General features: G+C 53.2%; 2 protein-coding genes across 17 annotated transcripts in view; one reads left to right on the forward strand and one right to left on the reverse strand.

Annotated features, from left to right (window-relative positions):
• ARID5A (AT-rich interaction domain 5A) overlaps positions 1-10121 on the forward strand; it is a 12985-nt gene extending 2864 nt beyond the window's left edge. Inside the window, exons 2-8 of one of the 3 annotated variants that reach the window (XM_028496916.2) lie at positions 1129-1261; positions 5080-5195; positions 6650-6770; positions 7129-7181; positions 7620-7717; positions 7975-8134; positions 8519-10121. In XM_028496916.2, the coding sequence (XP_028352717.1) occupies positions 1162-1261; positions 5080-5195; positions 6650-6770; positions 7129-7181; positions 7620-7717; positions 7975-8134; positions 8519-9748 (1878 nt within the window). In that variant the 5' untranslated portion in view covers positions 1129-1161 and the 3' untranslated portion in view covers positions 9749-10121. Of the gene's footprint in view, positions 1-1128; positions 1262-1416; positions 1483-5079; positions 5196-6649; positions 6771-7128; positions 7182-7619; positions 7718-7974; positions 8135-8518 lie in introns of all 3 variants that reach the window. The other 2 variants (XM_028496917.2, XM_024129900.2) reach the window with 2 other exon arrangements.
• KANSL3 (KAT8 regulatory NSL complex subunit 3) overlaps positions 1493-21309 on the reverse strand; it is an 83173-nt gene continuing 63356 nt past the window's right edge. For 6 of the 14 annotated variants that reach the window (XM_028496741.2, XM_028496740.2, XM_055088904.1 and 3 more), the window contains one exon: positions 12665-14549. In XM_028496741.2, the coding sequence (XP_028352542.2) occupies positions 14527-14549 (23 nt within the window). In that variant the 3' untranslated portion in view covers positions 12665-14526. Of the gene's footprint in view, positions 2004-3920; positions 4047-4293; positions 4819-5060; positions 5086-5210; positions 5436-5573; positions 5708-10219; positions 10702-10723; positions 12481-12664; positions 14550-21309 lie in introns of those variants that run through there. The other 8 variants (XR_008618802.1, XR_008618801.1, XR_008618799.1 and 5 more) reach the window with 8 other exon arrangements.

The raw sequence follows: 21309 nt of genomic DNA on the forward strand, positions 1-21309 counted from the left end.
GGGGACGCGGGGGGGGGGCGGGGCGGAGGCAGGCCTTGAACTAGTCACAGCCAGGCGGCTCGCAGCATCAGCACTATCTGAGGTCAGGTAGCTCATACTGCACCCGTGAGGCTCAGTGGGGCTTGTGTTTTTGGAGCACCTGCGCTCTGCCGGGCAGGACTCCAGGCCCTGAAACACACCGGGGAGTGAGCAGGACGGGCAGACCTCAGATCTCACCGAGGGATGCGCGCACACATGTGCACACAGACAACTGTGGTTGGTAGGGGGAGCCTCGTTTCTCGCTTTGTTCTGCTTAGAACGATGGGCCCATGGGGTCTAACACACCCACCTTATAGACAGGTAAACTAAGGTACAGAAGCACCTGTGTGGAGTCAGGGCCCCCTCCCCATCCCTCCTCCTGCCCCACTATCATCTGCTTTCGGTTCATCTGGCAGGACAGCAGATTAACGGGAATGCTATGGTGGGAGACTGCAGATCCCCCAGGGAGGGTGGGCAAATGGGCACCCTCTGAGCACAGACAAGGAACTTGGGGTCTCCCTGCTCCCATTATAAAACTCTGAGATCTCAGGGTTCAGCGTCTTGGGACAGGCAGACTGCACTGGTTCCAAATCCCAGCTTTGCCACTAGTAAGCTGTGTGACTTCAGGCAAGTTATTGACCCTCTCAGAGCCTCAGGTCTTGTATCGTTAAAGCGGGGGAAATAATACCCACTGGGTGCTGGGAAGATGCAGTGAGCTAGTGTACAGAAGTGCCTAGTCCAGGGCCTAGCAGAGACTGATTTCAGTTGGTGGAGTACATAGTGTGGAAAGAGAGGAGAGAGGGGCCTGAGAACAGGTGGGCTTCACTTCGGGAATCTCCTCTTTTGCAGCCAGCGGCTGAAATTAACCTCTTCAGTGCTGCGGTTTTAGGATCTAGGGTTAAGCTTGACTTCCACAGAGCCGTGGAGCTGAACAGAGACAGATTCCTAACACAGGAGGGGCCTGAGCCATACCACTGCCCAGCACCTGCCACGCCCCCTCGCTGCCAGTGAGGGGCTGGGTCACAAGGGCCCCCGAGATGAGGAAATGGCAGAGGGCTGTGAGCTTAGTCCTGCTGTCATTAACAGGGCTCTTCTCACACTATTGTCTAGCCGCACAAAACTCGGAGAATAAGCTCAACAGGGATGCACAGGGCCTGTGAGCAGGAACCTCTGAGCACTGCAGAGGGAGACCTGAATCTGGGGAGACACGTGGTCCTGCAGAGGAAGATGCACTATCAGAAAGGTGTTATTATTTTTCAAAGTAATTTCTAAATGTAAATGTAATTCAATCAAAACCTCGGTGGTTTTTCTTCTTCTTTTCTTTTCTTCCTCCCTTCCCCCCCCCCTTCCTCCCTCCCTTCCTTCCTTCCTTTTTTTTCTTTCCTTTCTATGTGACAGAATTATCCTAAACTTCAGAAGGAATTTTCTAAGAGGAGTAATGATGGGGGACTTATGCTCTGAATAGTAAGTTGTGTTACAAGGCTACAGAAATTAAAACTGCATGGGTCCAGCATTCCACAGTGAATCAAGCAGAATAGAAAGTCCAAAACCAGCCCCCAAAGTGTTCCTTACAAGCCTGCAGATTGTGGGGAAAGTAGCGTTTCAAATTATTGGGGGAGGAGATCACTCAGTCAATACTGGGACTGCCCACCCATGGGGAAGTATGGTTAAATCCCTATCTCGTACCTTATAAATGTATTTATTTATTTTTGGCTGTGTTGGGTCTTCGTTTCTGAACGCGGGCTTTCTCTAGTTGCAGCGAATGGGGGCTACTCTTCGTTGCGGTGCGCGGGCTTCTCGTGGCGGTGGCTTCTCTTGTTGAGGAGCACGGACTCCAGGCGCGCGGGCTTCAGTAGTTGCAGCACGCAGGCTCAGTAGTTGTGGCTCACGGGCTCTAGAGCGCAGGCTCAGTAGTTGTGGCGCACGGGCTTAGTTGCTCTGCGGCATGTGGGATCTTCCCGGACCAGGGCTCGAACCCTTGTCCCCTGCATTGGCAGGCAGATTCTTAACCACTGCGCCACCAGGGAAGCCCCTTATACCTTACAGATTCCAGATAGATTAAAGTAAACAGATAAGTAATAACCATTATTGTCATTATTGCTTCCTGGATGGAAAAGGCGATGTCTGAAGGGCATGCCTTTGGAGAGCAGAGGTTTTCTTCTGGTAACTGAATCCACCTCCATTACAACAGGGCATCTGAGGCTTTGTGCTCAGAGGGGATCTATACACCCATAAGCTCGGGGCAAGACAGGAACTCAGTGGCTCATGGCAGCAGCAGTCACTCAGCGGCAGGTGGGTTTCTCCTGCCTCTGCGGCTGGATGTGGCTGGGAGACTGGGATGGCCTGTCTGTAAGCCCCTTCCCTTCCCTGCAGAGCCAGGAAAGGGGCCCAGCTCTGCTGTCTCGGGCCCTGCATTGCGAGGTGTGCGAGCTGGGAGCTGGGAGGCAGGAGGACTCACCCGGCACCTACAGCAGGGGGTTTCAAACTTATTTCTCATAGCAGAACTCTTTTTCCAAATGAAGATTTACCCGGAACCCTGATCTACCAATGATTGGGGAAGAGAAGGATAGGACAGCCAGGGACAGGACAGGCTGGGGAAGGAGGGCGAAGACTCTCCCCGCCCTCCCTCATCCAGGGCTGCGAGGGTGTGGGCCCAGAAGGACCTGCCAGGATGAGTGAGCACACCAGTCCTGGGTGGCAGAGAACGGAGGCCGGCTTCACTCTGGGACTCAGCCGCACACAGAGATAGAGTGTTTCCCTTTGTGGCTCTAGGGAAGCTATAATCCCTCTCCCGTCTGGAGTTAAACAGCTCAGATTGGTGACCTCCTTTCCAGGTAACCCAAGTGCCTGACTCCAGGAGATTTTCCCAGGAGAGAATGGCCCAGGCAGAGCTCACCAACTCTGGAACTGAGCAGGAGGGACTAGGGCCACTCTGGCCTGGTGGCTCTCAACCTGTCTGCCCTCTCAGCTCCCCTGGGGAGCTTTAAACTCTGATGCCCCTTGCAGGACCTTAAATCAAACTCAGGTGGGGGTGGGGTGGGAGACAGGCATCATGTCTTTTAAATGCTCCCCGGGTGATTCCAGTGGGCCCTGGTCCCACCACCTTATTTCTCTGAGGCCCGAGGACAGTGACTTTGACTTGTAGCAAATTTGCAAGAGGGCTTCAGTGAGAAGCCCCATCACAGGAACACAACGGAGAGACTCCTTCGGAGCTGAGCATTTTCCCTTCAGGCAAGAAGGGAGAGAGGATGTGAAAGCAGAGCAGAGAAGGCAGGAAGGGAAAGGAGAAAAGCAGGAGGATGCAGGCGTGCCCATGACCTGGAAGGCTTCGGGATTCATGGATAGTTAGCAAAGGACTCCAGCGTCCTTCTCTCCCCATTTCACAGAAGGGGAGACTGAGGCACAGAGTCGCCCAAGGACCTGGTTGCAAAGCATCAGTCTGGGCGGGGGGGGCAGTCATTAGCACCCACTTATTTCTGGAGATTGACCGTGTCTCCAGTGGTCAGGAGCCAGCCTGCAAGGACGGCCCAGGCCCAACTCATGCTTGACAAGTGTTAGGCTTGGTTTCTCTTCCAGGTTTATTGGGACTCTCCACCAAGCCTTCACAATGTTGGTGATACAGCAGTCGCAGTGGTGGCAAGTCCAGGCCACTGGACTGGTGGTCAGACAGACCTTGTTTTGAATCTGGTCCCTCAGGGCTGCAAGCAACTTAACCTCTCTGGCTTCAGTCCCCCCAGCCTCCCTTAAAATGGGATTCCTCTGGGACTCAGTGAGAGAACATACATGAAAGGGCCAGGGACACAGAGCCAAGAACCTGCACAGCGCCCTTGTGAACAGCTACCCAAGGGGACACTGTCCAGCAGCCGGAGGTTCTGCAGCTCGTGCTTCTGGGTACTGCTAACCTTGTGGGTCACGCTGGCGTGGGTTTCTTGTGCTTAAGGAGATTCTTTTTCTGGCTGGCTTGGAGGGGGAATCTTGCAGGTTCCCAGCAGTAAGGATTTCTTGAGTTGGAGCGAAGCAGGACAGTTCTTGCAAGATTAACCAAAAGGAGAAAGGCAAGAAAAAAAGAAAAAAGAAAAGGTGGTCAGAAGACACGGGCTCCCGGTCTCACACCTGCTGCCAGCCAGAGCAGCTCCCAGTGGCTGTGCTTTGGCAGCGGCAGGGGTGCTGTGTCTTCGCAGCCATCAGCTCTCAGGACGCCCTTAGTAAAACCAAGCCCCTGGCTCCTGCATCCCCTCTGTCAGGCTGTTGTGAGACTCACTCATTCTCGCTTACCTGCCGCCTACTTTGTGGGTTGCTGGGCGGCCTCACGAAGCTCTCAGGAGGCCAGACGAGCCATGGGCATCTCAGTCTGGATGGCCCATCTGGATGGTGTGAGGACGGCTAGAGGATGACTAGAGAGAAGTGCTGTGCTTGGCTGGGGGCTGGAAAGGGCCACCCCGAGGGAGCGACTTGTCAGGTGAGACCTGAAGGGTCACCAGGAGCCGTGCGGGTGAGGGGAGCCTGTGGCCTAATTAGGGGCAGTGAGGACTCTGCTGATGTTCAAAGGCTGGGTGCTTCACAGATAGGAACTTACCCTCTTCTTGATTATTCCTGGAGGGTTTATGGTCCAAGCAGCCCCCCGTGGTGCTTCGGGGGTTCGCAAACATGGAAGCCTCCGCAGCTTTCCCAAACTTTCTGCCTGAATGTGGGGCGGGCTTTGGAGACGTGATTTCCCTGAGCACCACGGCCCCAGTGCCGGTCTCCTCTCACTTGACCCCAAGGTGATTTAGGGTTTCCTTCCAAGTTGTGGGCAGAGGGCTGGCATGGAGGAAGGAAAAATGGCAGGTGTGGCGTGGGCGGGGCCTGGTGGGGCTGAGAGGGGAGGAGGGCAGAGTTGGGGGAGCCCTGTGTGCGTTTAGAGGGCTGCCTGCAGCAGCCGGGACCGTGTGCAGAGGACACGCAGCAGAGGAGGGCAGCAAGGACTCAGCCCCACCTGGCCCTCCTGCCGCCCGCCCCTCCCTGCCAGCATCTTCCGTTCTCTCCCTCCTCCCCCTTCTCACCCTCTTCCTCTCCTTCCAGCACCTCCTGTCAAAGGCAAAGGGCAACAGTCAGAGGACGGTGACCCCCTAGACCCACCTGTGTCTCCTCAACCCGATGCTGAGCAGAACAGGAGCCAGAGCCCCGTCCAGCTGGAGGTGAGTTGGACGACCCCCCAGGGGCCCTCCTCCCTGCCCCTCCCTCACCCCCACCCCCACTGTGTGCAGCCTCCCAGGTGAACGTGGAGACTCCCTGGAGATGTGTTCCCTACCCCCCATCCTGCAGAGAGCCTGGAGAGGGGCCCAGCCCTGCTGTCCTGGGCCCTGCGCTGGGCGCTGGGAGCTGGGCAGACAGGAAGGCTCACCGGTCACCCCTGGCTAGGGTTTCAGGCTTGGTTTCTATAGCAGAACCCTTTTATCAAATGAGGATTACCTGGAACCCTGATCTATGAAACAGATAAAAGCACTATTCTACGATGTAAAACTACATATACATCCTTCCGTCCATCCAAATTTATAACATGGACTTGAAGTCACCTCGTGAGGTCAGCGCAGCTGTGCTGACCAGCGGGTCAGAGTGGTCAGCCTCCACTCCTCAGCGTCGTGCCTTTCAGCCATTTGCTTCGGTGGCACAGGCTGGAGTAGAAATCCTGATTCATGTAGAAGAGTGGCTGCAAGTGGGAACAGGTTTTAACAGATTGCCTGGAGTTCAGAGAAGAGGAATAGAAGAGCACATTCATTTGAAGAGCTGTGGTCAGAGCACCTTCCGTCTGAGGCTCCAGAAAACAGCTGCCTTGGGCTCCAGTGTGTTCCAATTTCGTGCATTAACATATGAGCTGGCTTGTTTATTACCAGAGGTCTTTGATTAGTCAAAATCACGGACATGGTACTTGAATAGAGTATTTTTGGAGCACGTGGCTCTCTGCACGGTTCTAGGCCCTGGTGTTTTTTGTCCTCCTCGTGTTTGGGGCCTCCCCTGCCAGGACCTCAGCCCCAGCCTAACAGTAGCCCCCTGCCCTGAGCTACCAGCCACATGAACAGCATCGGCAGAAATTCCCCCTGAGAGCAGAAACCAAAAGACCTGTGCATCTGACAGAAGTGCCAGTTGGAGCCCAGGACAGGGTCTCCCCTCCGAGTTAAGCACGTGGACGGCGGGTCACAGAGTCAGGCCTGGCGGCGTGGCGCCACAGAGCCAGAGAGCACCAGGCACTTTTGTTCCTTCAACCTGGACCACAGGGGCCACTGGGAGCCCTGGGGACACTGCACCTACTGCCAGGAACTCACAGTCTGGTAGAGGAGCTGAGATGCAGATGTGACAAATACAGAGCAAGTTGAAGAAGTGGGCAGAAGCTTGGAGAAGGTGCAGGACTGCTCCCAGGGCCTCTGTGGACCCTGACCTGGGGTTCTGGGCACTAATAGCTGACACCTGTGCCTTTCTGACCCCAGGAACAACCAGCGCAGCCCAGAGCCGGGTCTGGGGGTCTGCTCCCTCCTGTGGGAGCCTGGGGTTGGGGGCCACGCATCTCTTTCCTCCCCAGCAGCCAGTGGTTCCGCCTCTCCCCAGCCTCCCACCAACTGAGGGCTCATCCTACTGCCTCGTGTTCTTTCCCCAGGACTCCCCCGAGGCAGGCGGGGAGCGGGAGGAGGAGCAGGCCTTCCTGGTCAGCCTCTACAAGTTCATGAAGGAGCGACACACGCCCATCGAGAGGGTGCCCCATCTCGGCTTCAAGCAGAGTGCGTCCCTGGGGTGCAGGCAGGGAGGGGGGGCGCCCGGCAGGGGACCCCCACCCAGGCAGGGCATCGGGGAGCACCTCCATTCTGGGTGACCCTGGACGCTGCCAGCCCACGGGGGTTGCACCCAGAAAGGGTGCCCCCCTCCAGGCACAGGGCTGGCAGTGGGTGGGGCTGGATTTCCATCCTCACAGGCCACTGGGCCCCCAGTGCACGGGGCGTGGCCTGCCTAGCCATCCCAGTGGCCCTGTCTGGGCATGTACTGGTTCTGTGCCTGCCTGACAGGGCCAGTGGGACAGGCTGCTGGCTACCCCCTCCTCCTGCCAAGACTGAGAGTGGCCCTGCCCTCTCTTTTCTCCAGTTAACCTGTGGAAGATCTACAAGGCTGTGGAGAAGCTGGGGGCCTATGAGCTGGTAAGGACAGCACCTCTGAGGCCTCACCCTGCTGCATCTCCTGGCACGTCAAGCTGGGGGAAGATGAGCCCAACAGAGCTGCCCTTACCCCGAGACAGGAGGACGAGGCAGCGTCCCAAACCCTGCCCTTTCCCCAGTTCCCCTGTGTGCTACGGGGAGGAGGGACCCGCCTTGCCCGCTGCTACTTTGCCGCTCAAAGCAAGATTTCCTCTCTTTCCCATCTGTTCTTTCCCTGTGCTTGGAAAGCTGCTTGGGCCAGCACTCGGGCGGCCCCTGGGCGGGAGACCTGGCTGGCGGCCAGGGGAGCCCCCTCCAATCTCGCCGCCCCACTGCTGGAGAAGCAGCTGCAAAACTGCATCCAAGTGGGGACCCCAAGCTGTGAGGACCCCATGGCCAGGGGGTGCCCTCCGGCCATGCCTTCACGTGGCATCCTTGCAGGTGACTGGCCGCCGCCTCTGGAAGAACGTGTATGACGAGCTGGGGGGCAGCCCGGGCAGCACCAGCGCGGCCACATGCACGCGCCGCCACTACGAGAGGTACGGCCAAGCCCCCGGGTCACGGGACCTGGGCCTTCACCCCCCGGGGTTGGACCAGCAGGGCCCTGAGCGGGGAGAGCAGACTGCAGCCCTCCTGGATGAGACGAGGGAGAGCGCGGGCCCCCGTGGGTTGTCTGTGTGCTTGCCAGGCAGAGGGGTGTTCGCGGTCCGGGGCTGGAGGAGGCCGGGTGGGCCTGGAGCGGTGGGAGCCTGCTGCCAGCCTGGCCGCCTGGTCAACGTGCCCGGTTCCTCCTCAGGTTGGTCCTCCCATACGTGCGGCACCTGAAGGGAGAGGATGACAAGCCCCTGCCCCCCTCCAAGCCCAGGAAGCAGTACAAGATGGCCAAGGAGCCTCGAGGGGATGACGGGGCCACTGAGAGGCCAAAGAAAGCCAAGGAGGAGAAGCGGGTGGACCAAGTGAGCTCTGAGCCCGGCTGGGGCCACCAGCTGACCCTGGGCCTCCTCGTGCCCTGCCCCTCACAGCGCCCCGTACCTGTCCTCACCTTGGCCGCAGGGCTCCCTGCCTAGAACACCCAGAACCTCCTCTGAGGGCGGCACTGGTGGGTGCGATGGGTGGGGTCTGAATTCCAGTCTGCACCCCGTTCACCAGTCCCTGTGTCCTGACCCTAGGCTGTGTCTATTCAGAGGATGGGACACCTTTTGAAAATTTTGCACAAAGGTGCTGGAAGGGCTAGCAGAGGCTCCTGGGTGCCCCCTTGGGACCTTGCTGTCACCAAGTCCCCAGGTCAGGATGCATGGCTCCCACACAGCCCTGAGGCCTGGCCTTTTCTCTCTTTCCAGATGATGCCAGGAAAGACCAAAACAGATGCCCCTGACCTGGCAAGGCTTCCTAGCCAGGAGCCCTCCAGGGACGCCATGGAACAGCGAGGCCCAGCCCCTGGGCCCTCTCTGCCCTTCGTGGGTGCCAGCGGCTGCCCTGAGGCCTACAGGCGGCTTCTGTCCAGCTTCTACTGCAAAGGGACACATGGTATCATGTCACCACTGGCCAAAAAGAAGCTTCTGGCCCAGGTGAGCAAGGCGGAGGCCTTGCAGTGCCAGGAGGAGGGCTGTCGCCACGGGGCAGGTGGGGAGCCCCAGGCACCCCCAGCTATTCGGCCCCTGGAGAATCCCCGGAGCCCAGGAGGGCCGGCCGAGAACTCCAGGCACCGGCTGTCGCCTCCGGAGGGAACACAGGGCCCTGGTGGCAGCCTCAAGGAGGAGGCTCAGGTGGGCCCTCGCCCGTCGGCCCCCATCTTCACTGGCTGCTTCCACGCCTACCCCACCGAGGTGCTGAAGCCTATCAGCCAGCACCCCCGGGACTTCTTCCCCAATCTTAAAGATGGGGTGTTATTAGGGCCTCCTAGCAAAGAGGAGGGGCTGCCAGCCAAAGAGCCCCAGCTGGTGTGGGGCGGGGAAGCCGACCACCCCTCTGCATTCCACAAGGGCGGCTCCAGAAGGGGCGGCCTCTACCCCAAACCCAAAGCCTGCTGGGTGTCCCCCATGACCAAGGTCCCTGCCGAGAGCCCCGTGCCCCTGACCACCTTCCCAAGCAGCCCAGGCCTGGGCAACAAGCGCAGCCTGGAGGAAGAGGGCTTGGTCCGTGGCAGCAAAAAACTGCGCGCAGTGTCTCCCTTTCTTAAGGAGGTGGATGCCAAGGAGTGCGGGACCAAGTCTGTGGGGCCCGACTTGGCCGTCTCCTGCCTGCTGGGCCCGGCCCTGGGGCCCGCCCTCCCAGAGGCCTACAGGGGCACCATGCTGCGCTGCCCGCTGAACTTCGCCGGCACCCTGGACCCCTTAAAGGGCCAGGCCACATTCCCCTTCAGCCCCCTGGTCATCCCGGCCTTCCCAGCCCACCTCCTGGCCACTGCAGCACCCTCGCCCACGGCCGCCGGCCTGATGCACTTCCCCCCCGCATCCTTCGACAGCGCCCTGCGCCACAGACTTTGCCCAGCCTCGTCTGCGTGGCACGTGCCACCTGCCACAACCTATGCAGTGCCCCACTTCTCCTTCCACCTCAACACGAAGCTGTAGGCCTGAGCCCGCAACACTGTGCACAGGGTCTCACTCAGCCTGGGAAGGGTAGGCACTGCCAAGGGGCTCTGGGCTGAAGCCCACTCGCCAGGAGAACTCGGCTGTGCCTGACGCAGGGATGCGCCCTCGGCTTGGGAGCCTGGCCCAAAGAGAGGCAGTGAGAAAAGTGGGTTTATCTCGAGGCAGCCTGAGCCCAGGGGCTGGGGGCCCAGTGGTTGCAAGGCCTTGGGAGAAGACGTTAAGGCTGACAGCTCCCAGCCGGGGCCCCAGAACAGAGGCCAGGGATGGGGTGAGGGGTCGAGGGGCCGGTTAGCAGCGTGAGGCATCCAGGCTGCCTATGGAAAAGCCAATAAAACACCTGTGAATCCACGCAGCCCTGAGGTATGTGTGGCGTGGACCTTTGCAAGGGCAAGGTGGGGGCATCCTTGCGGGTGGCGCCTCCCACAGGCTGACACGGGAGCCAGGGAGAGGGACCTGCCCAGCACCCGATCGGGCCTGGGATGCCATCACCCCAATGAAGAGCGGGACCCAGAGCCAAACCCAGCCACCCGCTCATACTTCAGCAGGCTGTGCCCTTCGTCCTGTGCCTTCAATCCGCTTGGCTAGTTGCGCCTCAGGACAGCTGCTTTTTGCCTACCTCATGGTACAGATGGGGGCCGGAGGCTCAGAGAGGGCTGGGGACTTGCCCAGGTTCCCCGGCAGGTAAGTGGGGGAGCAGAGCTGTGCACTCAGGTGTGACTCCAGTGCTCTGAGCTAAGCCACAGGGCCTGGCTGGCGGGATGCCCTGCAGCACCCCTGGGGGCTGAGGGTGTGAGCAGGAAGCGCTGGTCCGCCCTGGTGGTGGATGCAGACTTGCCGGGCTGCTGCTGAATCGTCCCGGTGAGCCCCCCGCTTCACCCCCAGCTGCCTGCCACACAAGGGGATGGGGCACAGGAGGTTCCTATTGGGGGCACCTGGAGGGAAAGAGAGGGGTGAAGGGGCTGCAATCTTGGCCTGGGGCATCTGCCTTTTTTCAGATGTTGTTGCTCCAGGGGCTCAAAACCCTGCAGCCTAACACCCTCCTTCCTACAGGCTCTGCCTGGGGAGCAGTGTGCCCCCACCTGTCTCAGTGGGAGGGGTGCCCCTGTCAGAGGCACTGCTTCCCTCCCTTCCTCAGGCTGCCTGTTCTCGGGAGCCGGGCACAGCTGCCTGCTGAGCTTCATACAGGTTCCTGGAACATCAGTGCCACTACTGGCCTCAGGGTCCTGGCTTCTGGCATCAGATTTATCAGCGGGCGATGGGGTAGCTGGCAGGTGGTCACCGCTGTTGTGAACACTCAGGCTCTGCAGGGACATCTCTGGATTCCCCTCCTCCTTTGGGGAGAAGCCAGGCACCAGCCCAAGTAGCCCGAGCTCGCAGCTCCCGCAGGCACCCACGTGCTCCCATCCCTCTGAGCCTCTGGAGTCTCCGTGGTTGACGAGGAGCAGGGAGAGGACCGAATTTTCTAGCCACCCTCCCTGCAAGTGCCCTGGGTGCTGGGCTACAGGTCTTCGGGGTCAGACCCCCTGGGTAGGGGCATCTGCTGTGTGGGGGGCCCTGCCTGATATGGGGCAGGGTTTCTGGGGTCCCCTTCATCTGCGGAGCCACAGCGGCCTCACCCTGGCACAGAGGTGGGCTGGTGGCCTGGCAGCAAAACTTGAGCTCGGTGGCCTGGCAGCAAAACTTGAGCTCGGGTGGCTCAGAGCCGATGGTGGCGCCCTCTGGAGGCTGCTCTGGGAAATACTCCTTTCCATGTGAGTATCTTCAGGCTGAGCTGGTCCCCGGCGGTGCGGGGGGTGGGGTGGGGACGACGCTGTGGTTCTGCAAACACCAGGGCTGAAAGTGGACGTGCTTCCTGGCAAACCTCTGTGCCCTGCAGCTCCGGCGTGCTAGCTTTCCATGATTTTCCTCACTCTCAATTCCCGGGGATGGCACCATCCCTGTTTACAAATGAAGCAGCAACTCCGAGAGGTCCTGTAGCCTCAGGTGCCAGGCTGGGCTGAGTGGAGTGCCTGGCTCGCTGGAAGGGCACCCTGTACATGCTTCCTGGCACTGCCGCCCTGGGCGGACAGGTGCACCCTAGGTCATCGTGGTTTTTATACTCTTTCCTTTGCATCACCTGCCCTGTCCCAACAGTCCCTGACTCTGCCCTGGGGACCCACAGGCCAGCACCTGCCTTTGAGGCATAAACTATGTTTCAGAGTCTTTTTAGGACTCCTTCCAAACCATCTGTGGTGTCTGAGCTGTCGGCGGTGGTGAGCGGAGGCGACTCTGAAAGGGATGTCCCCACAGTCCCAGCCCTTTTCCCAGGGACAGTCTAAGTAGAGGCCGTTTGACAAACACTGTCTATTTCCAGTAGGTGCCAGGCGCTGTTTTAGGTGTTGGATGGAACACCTCAGTGGACAGAGCCTTCAAGTTTCTGCCCTCGTGGAGCTGACGCCCTATGGGGGAGGCAGTAAATTTAAAAATGAATAAAATACAGAGTGTCAGAAGTGCTGGGGAGAAAAATAGGGCTGGGAGTGTGGGTTGTGCAGTTTTGTTATGGCAAACGTAACTTAGCATAACCTTTACCATTTTAACCATTTTTAAGTGTACAATTCAGCGGCACTGAGTTACCTTCACAATGGTGGGTGACCATCACCACTGTCCATTTCCAGGGTGTGGCGCTTTAAACACAGTGGCCAGAGAGGTAGAAGCTGGCATCTGAGCAGTGGCTGGAGGAGGAGACAGAGGCTTCTGGGAGCTTCTGGGGCAGAGCAGCAGGGACAGGGAGGATCAAGGGCCCCAGGGCAGGAGCAGGCACGTGTCGGAGGATCTGGACGGCTGCGGGCTGGAGCAGCGTGAGCCCGGGGAGCAGTGGCGGGGGGCGGCTGAGATCACTGTGGTTACTGGGTGAGTTCGTGGGACTGAGTGGTGTGAGGGTGGGAGGGAAATCACTGGAGGAGAGGAGGTCGGGACCAGAGAAGTTGAGATGTGGGAGCCTTGAAACCAGCTTTCACTGCAGGGGGTGCGGATCTAAGATCCCGCATGCCTCGCCGCCAAAAAAAATAAAATTTAATTAAAAAAAAATTAAAAACAAAAAATCAGCTCAAGTAGGACAGCAGCGGTTTGGGGCGAGGACCACTGTCTGCAAGACTAGGGAGGACACGAGGGTCTGTGGGTGACTGCAGCAAGGACACGGGGTGGGTGTCCTATTCTGGTGTGACCTTCGAAGCGGGGAGCCAGGGGGTCTGGAAGCGGGGGGTGGCTCAGACCACTGTGGGTAGGGTAGCATAGGAGGGGCTGCAGGGGAGCGGGCTCAGGGTGGGCACAGCCATGGGCTGGCAGTGGAAGGGAGGTACTAGAAGCGCTGGCTGGGAAGACCCCACAGGGAAGTGAGAGATTTCCATTTAGGCTCAAGACCAGAGGCTGCAAATGGTGGCCTGAAGATGTGTTTAGTTGGACCCATGTAATTTTTAAAAATGTTTTTGTAACTAGTTGCCAGCATTTAAAAATCAAGAGATTTCACACAAAAATTCGGGTATTGGGCTTCTCTTTAAAAATCAGAATTTCCGGACACATGGAGGTCACTGCCTGAAGCTCAGTGGTGGCTGCTGTCCTTTGGTCAGGGTATATACCTGCCCATCCACTACAGCCCTGCTTGTCGCCAAGCCCGAGGGACCCAGCCTGGGTTGGCCAACACGTCTCCCGAGGACACGGGCGTTTCCACGTTCAAGTTGGAGCCCTGCAGCCGCTCAGACGCTAGGTGGCGGCTTTCGCTCTGTTGTAAGATCAGCCAGGCCTGCTTCCTAAGCAAGTTAACTCTAAGAATGTCCTGCTGGAAAACTCAACAGGGCTTCCAGACAGGAGGGCATGGCAGAATTGGGTCATTGCAGAGTCACCTGTGCAGTGTCCCCTGGTTTCCAGGCTGCAGGGGCAGGCGGTGATGGGTGGACGGGACAAGGGCTCAGGTACACCCTTTCCCGGCTCCTCAGGTATCAAAAGCCTTTGCCCCACTCTGGGCCATGTCAAGTGGAGCCACTGCCCAGCTGTGTTTGTGAGGCCGCCCAGGAGGGAAGGGGCCGCTGGAGGGAGAGCAGGAAGGGGCTCCCAGGCAGGGAGGGGCTGCCTCCCCGCCTCCACCCCTTCCACGACTGACCAACGATCCTGACTGTCCGGTTCTTGGCTTGGTGTTCGACATTCCTACCACCTTCCTGGCCTGGTCACCCCCTCCCTTGAGGGAGCAGGGGGTGGGGAGGAAAGATCAAGGAGGTGGAAGGCAGACCCCCAGCCCTGCGACCCACTCCCCCATGGTTCAGGAAGGATGCTCAGGCCCTTTACTTGCAAACAACAGGAATCAACTCCCACCCAGGCAGGAAAGAGCTTGCGCGGCTCACAGGACTGCAGGGAGAGCTGACCAACCAGGTTGTGCGGGCACTGACCCTGTGCCCCTCTCCAGGGCACTGCCCTGAGCTGGCTCCACTGGCTCCTCTCTTCCCAACCCTGCATTCAACGACATCACGCTGGTAGCCTGAACTAGGCCAAAGTGAGAGGATTCACATCCTCCCCAAGCCAGCACTCCAGCGTTTCCCAGCACACCACTGCCATCTGGCTCAGCTCTGCTGCCTTCTCCCCCGGGGGTCTCAGGGTAAGGACAGATTTTTCAGGAGAGAGAGTCTGATCTCAGGTCCTGTGCTTACCTGTGTTACCTCACAGGAAGTGTGTCTGCCAGGTAGACCAAAACAGTAGCTGCCACGCCGGTGACACCAGACGAATAGGGTTCACTGGGCCTCCATTTCCTCACCTGTAATATGGAAGTAAGTAATTTCTACCTCAAGAGTCATGGGCATTTAGTGAAAGTGCTTTGTAAACTAAAGTTATGGATGAATGTGAATCATCAACTCCTTCCCTGCACTTCTGCTTGGCCAGCCTGACCACCCCCTGCTCAGCTCCTTACCTCAGGGCCTTTGAAATTCCTGGTGTACTGACCGCTGCTCCCCAGCCTGGCTTCCGACTCAGAGTCACCCTGACCTTTGGATCCTGTCTGGTCTGGGACAAGAATGGCAGATCTGCTTCATCCCAGGTACCAGCTCTGACTGATGGTGGTTTGTCTGCAGCTCTGGGCTGACTCAGTGTGAAAGTGATATAATTGATTAGTAATGTCTGCCAAGGGCCCAGGAGAGAGAGGATGTTCACCTGCCACAGAGTTGCCATATGTATGCATGATGACTAGCTGGTGACCACCTGATGATGGGCTGTCTAACTTAAACTTAGGTCCCTGACCTCACTGCCACGTCTCAGCCGCAGGTCCTGTGCAGAGCTGTCTGGTTTCCCTCCCACATAAGCAATGGTTGTGGAGGAGCAGTGTTTCGGCTGGGGAGCCAAATCCTAGAAGCTTGGGTTGGACATCACCTGCCCATAAGCTACTGAGTTGAATGCCTGGGTAGTAATCAGGGAGGCAGCTTCTTGGGAGAGATCCAGGTAGGCTGGCCCCAACCGTGCAAAAAAAGAAAAAGTCTTTCCACGTGGGCTGTGTGGAGAGAGATTATCTAGGATGAACTCCAAGAGTAGAGTGGAACAATTCTAGCATCCCTTGTGGAGTAACTGCGGTGCATTTGAGATGGTGTTGGGTACTGGGGAAGTCAGGAGATGATAAATTAAAAGAATCATTCCAACTTTGATCAGCTCACCGCCCTGCATAAACCTGGCCCATGCATTCCACTGCCCTCAAGTTAAACCCCAGATGTCTTAGTGTGGAAGGCTCTTTATTGGCCCTGTTTCCTCCCAGTCTCCTGACTCCCTACCCCCATGGCATCCCCACCCCCCAAGGCAACCTCTGTCTGGGCTGAGCCCTGAGGCACCACCTCAGCTCCCCTGCATGCCTGGCCCTCCCTCGGATCTGGAAGCACAGAAAACATTGACCTGAAAAACATTCTCTTCACGGCTCCCACTCTTCCTTCCAGCCTCGCTCAGAAGCCTTCTGAGGAAGACTTACTGGCTCAGGTACCCATCCCATGTGCCTTCACGGCACCCAGTGCTTCTCCCATCCTGCTGGTGCAGGACCTATTATGAGTCTGTACCTTCCCCCCAGACTGCGGGCTCCCTGAGGGCAGCCGGTGGTTCCCGTTCACCACCAACCCCCAATCCTCCCTCCCTCCATAGGACAGGTGTCCTAGGCCCAGCCAAGTAACTATTATGGTACTTGTGCCTGGTAGTCAACATCAGGACCCTGCTCCCCGGCCGCCTCTGAGTGGTTCCCAGGGGGCTCTTACGTGCGCAGGAGCCATCCCCAGGTTATTTCTGGAGAACTCTTCCTCACCCCATCAGCCCAGAATGCTGGTGGCCCTGGACAGGAGTGACCTGGGCCAACTCCCCACCTGGCTTTGGAGAAAGGATAGAACCAACTCTTGACTACTGCTTCAGAAATATGGGCCAAGCCCCATCCCCTTCCCCCTTAAACACACACACACACAGACACACACACAGACACACACACACACACTTGAAACTAGGCAGGGAGAGATACAAGATTTTATTAAAATTTCAGGAAGAACAGAAGGGAGACACAACAAAGACACAAGCCATAACTGCTTCTTGAAGTTGCTACTCAACCCCACCCATGTGGCAGGTGCTGCTCCCAGCTCCTGATGTAGCAAAATGGAAATACATATATCTATATATCTCACGTCATTACTATTTTTTAAATGAGTATTTAGTAGTATTCCTTGAAGATAAGCAATAGGAACCAGCTGTGTAATTTAAGAAAAGGATGGAAAGGAGATGGTGGCTCATAAACGTGAAGGACTAGAGTAGAACCAGGCCTTGGAAAGCACAAGTCAGATCTGTGCATGGGATGTAAGCCAATCGTAACAATTCTGTTCCCCACTTCTCCAGTCTCCTGGCAGGTGGGAGCCATGACCCAAATCTGGCCATTGAGATCTGTTATGGACTGAATTGTGTCCCCCACTCCCCATTCAAATATTAAACCCTTAACCCCCAATGTGACTATATTTGGAGATAGGGCCTTTAAGGAGGTAATTAAAGTTAAGAGAGGTCATGAGGATGGGGCTCTAATTCAATATGACTGGTGTCTTTAGAAGAAGAGACACCAGATCTCTCCCTCCCTCTCTCTCTCTCTCTCTCTCTCTGAACAGAGGAAAGACCATGTGAAGATGCAGCAAGAAGACAGCCATCTTCAAGCCAGGAAGAGAGGCTTCGTCAGAAAAAAAAAAAAAAAAAAAAGCAAAAACTGAAAGAATTGAAGGGACAAATATTTCTATAGTAATAGAGACTTCAATACCCCACTCACAAAAATGGATAGAACAATCGAACAAAAGTAAGGAAATAGAGGACTCAACACAATAAACCAACTAGATCTAACAGACACATACAGAACACTTCACCCAACAACAGCATACACATTTTTCTCAAGTGCACATGGGACATTTTCTAGGATAGACCATATGTTAGGCCATAAAGTAAGTCTCAGTAGATAGCAAAAGATAGATATCATTAAAAGTATCTTCTCTTACCACAATGGGCTGAAGTTAAGAATCAATAACAAAATTAAAACTGGAAAATTCATAAATGGCAGAAATTAAATAATATACTTTTAAACAACAATGGACCAAAAAAGAAATCACAAGGAAAACTAGAAAATACTTAGAGATGAATGAAAATGGAAACACTTAAAAACAGAACTACCACAGGAATTCCCTGGTGTTCCAGTGGTTAGGACTCTGCGCTTCCCCTGCAGGGGGCACTAAGATCCTGCAAGCCATATAACACACCAAAACAAAACAAAACAAAACAAACTACCCTATGATCCAGCAGTTACACTCCTGGCTGTTTATCCAAAGGAAACAAAATCACTATCTAGATATATGTACCCCCCTATTCATTGCAGCACTATTTGCAATAGCTAAGACGTGGAAACAACCTAAGTGTACAGTGACAAATGACGATAAAGCAAATGTGGTGTACATACACAGTGGAATATTATTCAGCCATAAAAAAGAATGAAACCCTGCCCTTTGTGACATGAATGGACCTTGAAGGCATTTTGCTAAGTGAAGTAAATCAGACAGAGAAAGACAAATACCATATGATCTCATTTATATGTGGAATCAAAAAAAACCCCAAAATCAAAGACACAGAGAACAGATTAGTGGTTGCCAGAGGTGAGAGATAGGGGGTGGGCAAAATGGGTGAAGTTGGTCAAAAGGTACAATTTTCAGTCTTCCAGTTATAATTATATCCTGGGGATATAATTTACAGCATGGTGACTATACTTAACAATACTGTATTGTATATTTGGAAATTACTAAGAGAGTAAATCTTAAAAGTTCTCATCACAAGAAAAAAAAATTTGTAACTGTGTGTGGTGATGGATATTAACTATCATGGTAATCATTTCATGATATATACATATATCAAATCATTATGTTGTACACCTAGAACTAATACAATGTTATATGTCAATTATATCTCAATAAAAAAGGAAAAATAAATAAAACGTTGAAAAAAACCCCAAGAAAATGAAAACATGATATAACAAAATCTATGGGACACAGCAAAGGCAGTGCTAAGAGGGAAATCTATAGTTATAAATGCATTAAAAAAGACAAAATCTTAATTAGGAACATGGGATTAACAGACACACACTACTATATATAAAACAGATAAGCAAAAAGGATTTATTGTATAGCACAGGGGACTATATTCAATATTTCATAATAACCTATAATGGAAAATAATCTTAAAAAGTATATATAAATGAATCACTTTGTTGTACACCTGAACTAACACAATACTGTAAATCAACTATACTTCAATTTAACCTCCCCACACACACAAAAACCAAAAATCCCCTCAAGATCTTAAATCAACAACTTAAGGAACTAGAAGAAGAAGAACTAAACCCAAAGTTAGCAGAAGGAAATGATAGAGATTAGAGCAGAGATAACAAAACAGAGAATAGAAAAACAAAAGAAAATCAATAAAACCAAAAGGCGGTTCTTCAGAAAGATTTAAAAAATGACAACTCTCTAGCTAGATGGACCAAGAAAAAAAGAGAGAAGACTCAAATTACTAAAAATCAGAAATGAAAGTGGGGGCATTACAGAAATAAAAAGACTTATAAGAGAGTGTTATAAACAACTTCACACCGAAATATTAGATAATCTGGATGAAATGGGGAAATACCTAGAAACACAAAACCAACACCAAGACTAAATCACGAAGAAATAGAAAATCTGAATAGATTTATAAGTAGTAAGGAGATTGAATCAGTAAACAAAAATCTCCCAACAAAGAAAAATCGGAAGTGTGATGGCTTCACTGGTGAATTCTACCAAACATTTAAAGGAGAACTAATGCCAATCCTTCCCACTTTTTCAAAATACAAGGAGGTGAAGACTTACACAATGAAAATAACAGAACACTGCTGAAAGAAATTAAAGAAGACCTAAGTAAATGGAAACACATACCACGTTCAGGGACTGGAAGACGTATTGTTAAAATGTCAATATTACCCAAAGCAATCTACAGATTCAGTGCAATCCTTATCAAAATCCCAATGATGAGTTTTGCAGAAATAGTAAAACCCATCCTAAAATTCACATGGAATCTCAAGGGACCCCCAATAGCCAAAAACAATCTTGAAAAAGAACAAAACTGGAGGGCTCACAGTCCTCATTTCAAAACTTACTACAAAGCTACAACAGTCAACACTGTGGAATTGGCATAAAGGCAGACATATAGACCTATGGAAGATAATAAACAGCCCAGAGATAAACCCTCACATATATGGTCAAATGATTTTTGACAAAGATGCCAAGACTATTCAATAGGGAAAAGATAGTCTATTCAACAAAATGTGCTGGGAAAACTGAATATCCACACATAAAAGAAGTTAGACCTTACTTAACACCAGATAGAAAAGTTAAATTCAAAATGGATCAACACCTAAATGTAAGAACTAAAACAATAAAACTCTTAGAGAAAACACAGGACAAAAGCTCCACAACACTGGATTCAGCAATGATTTCTTGGTTATTATATCAAAGGCATAAGTAATAAAAGAAAAAAATAGACAAACTGGACTTCATGAAAATTTAAAAAACTAAAAATTTTGCATCAAAAGACATTAACCACAGAGTAAAAAGGCAACCCACAGAATGGGAGAAAATATTTGCAAATCATGCATCTGATAAGGGATTAATATCCAGAATATATAGACAACTTCCAAAACTCAACAAAAAAAAAATACAAAAATAAGCAAAGAACTTGAACAGACATTTCTCCAAATAAAATACATAAATGGCCAATAAGCACAGGAGAGGATGCTCAACTATCATTAGGGAAATGCAAAGCAAAACTACAATGAAATACCAGCTTACACCCATTAGGATGGCTACTATTAAAAAACAAACAAAAAAAACCCCCCAGAAAACAGCAAGTGTTGGTTACAGAGGATGTGGAGAAATTGGAAAGCTCATGCACTGCTTGTGGGAGTGTAAAATGGCATAGCCACTGGGGAAAACAATATGGTGGTTCTTCAAAAATTTAAAAATAGAACTACCATATGATTCAGCCATTCCACTTTTGAGTATATACCCAAAAGAATTGAAAGCAGGGTCTTGAAGAAATATTTGTACACCCTTGTTCACAGAAGCACTATTAAACAGCTAAAATGTGGAAGCAACCCAGGTGCCCCTTAACTGATGAGTGGATAAGCAAAATGTGGTATATACATACAATGAGATATTATTCAGCCTTAAAAAGGAAGGGACTTCCCTGGTGGTGCAGTGATTGAAAATCCACCTACCAGTGCAGGGGACATGGGTTTGATCCCTGGTCTGGGAAGATCCCACATGCTGTGGAGCAACTAAGCCCGTGCGCCATAACTACTGAGCCCACGCACCACAACTACTGAAGCCCGCGCACTCTAGGGCCCACATGCCGCACTACTGAGCCCTCGTGCTGCAGCCACTGAAGCCCGCGTGCCTAGAGCCCGTGCTCCGCAACAAGAGAAGCCACCGCAACGAGAAGCCTGCGCATCACAACGAAGAGTAGCCCCCGCTTGCCACAACTGGAGAGAAAGCCCACACGCAGCAACGAAGACCCAACACAGCCAAAAAAAAAAAAAAGGAAGGAAATTCTTCAATATGCTACAACATGGAAGAACTTAAGGACATTACGCTAAGTGAAATAAGCCAGTCACAAAAAAGACAAATACCGTATGATTCTACTTATATGAGGTACTTCCTAGAGTAGTCAAAATCATAAGAACAGAAGGTGTCGTGGTGGTTGCCAGGGGCTAAGGGGAGGGAAGAATGGGGAGTTACTGTTTAATAGTTACAGAGTTTCAGTTTTACAAGATGAAAACAGTCATGGGTGTAAATGGTGGCGATGGTTGCGCAACAAGGGAATGTATTTAATACCACTGAACTGTACAGTTAAAATCTGTTAGGACAGTAAATTTTATGTGTATTTTACCACAGTAAGAAAAAAATAACTGACTGGAAAAAAAGCCTGAATTTAAGCGCTATGTGTTTGCTATT

The sequence above is a fragment of the Physeter macrocephalus genome, chromosome 12 (assembly GCF_002837175.3).
Source record: "Physeter macrocephalus isolate SW-GA chromosome 12, ASM283717v5, whole genome shotgun sequence".
In the NCBI taxonomy this organism is placed as follows: Eukaryota; Metazoa; Chordata; class Mammalia; order Artiodactyla; family Physeteridae; genus Physeter; species Physeter macrocephalus.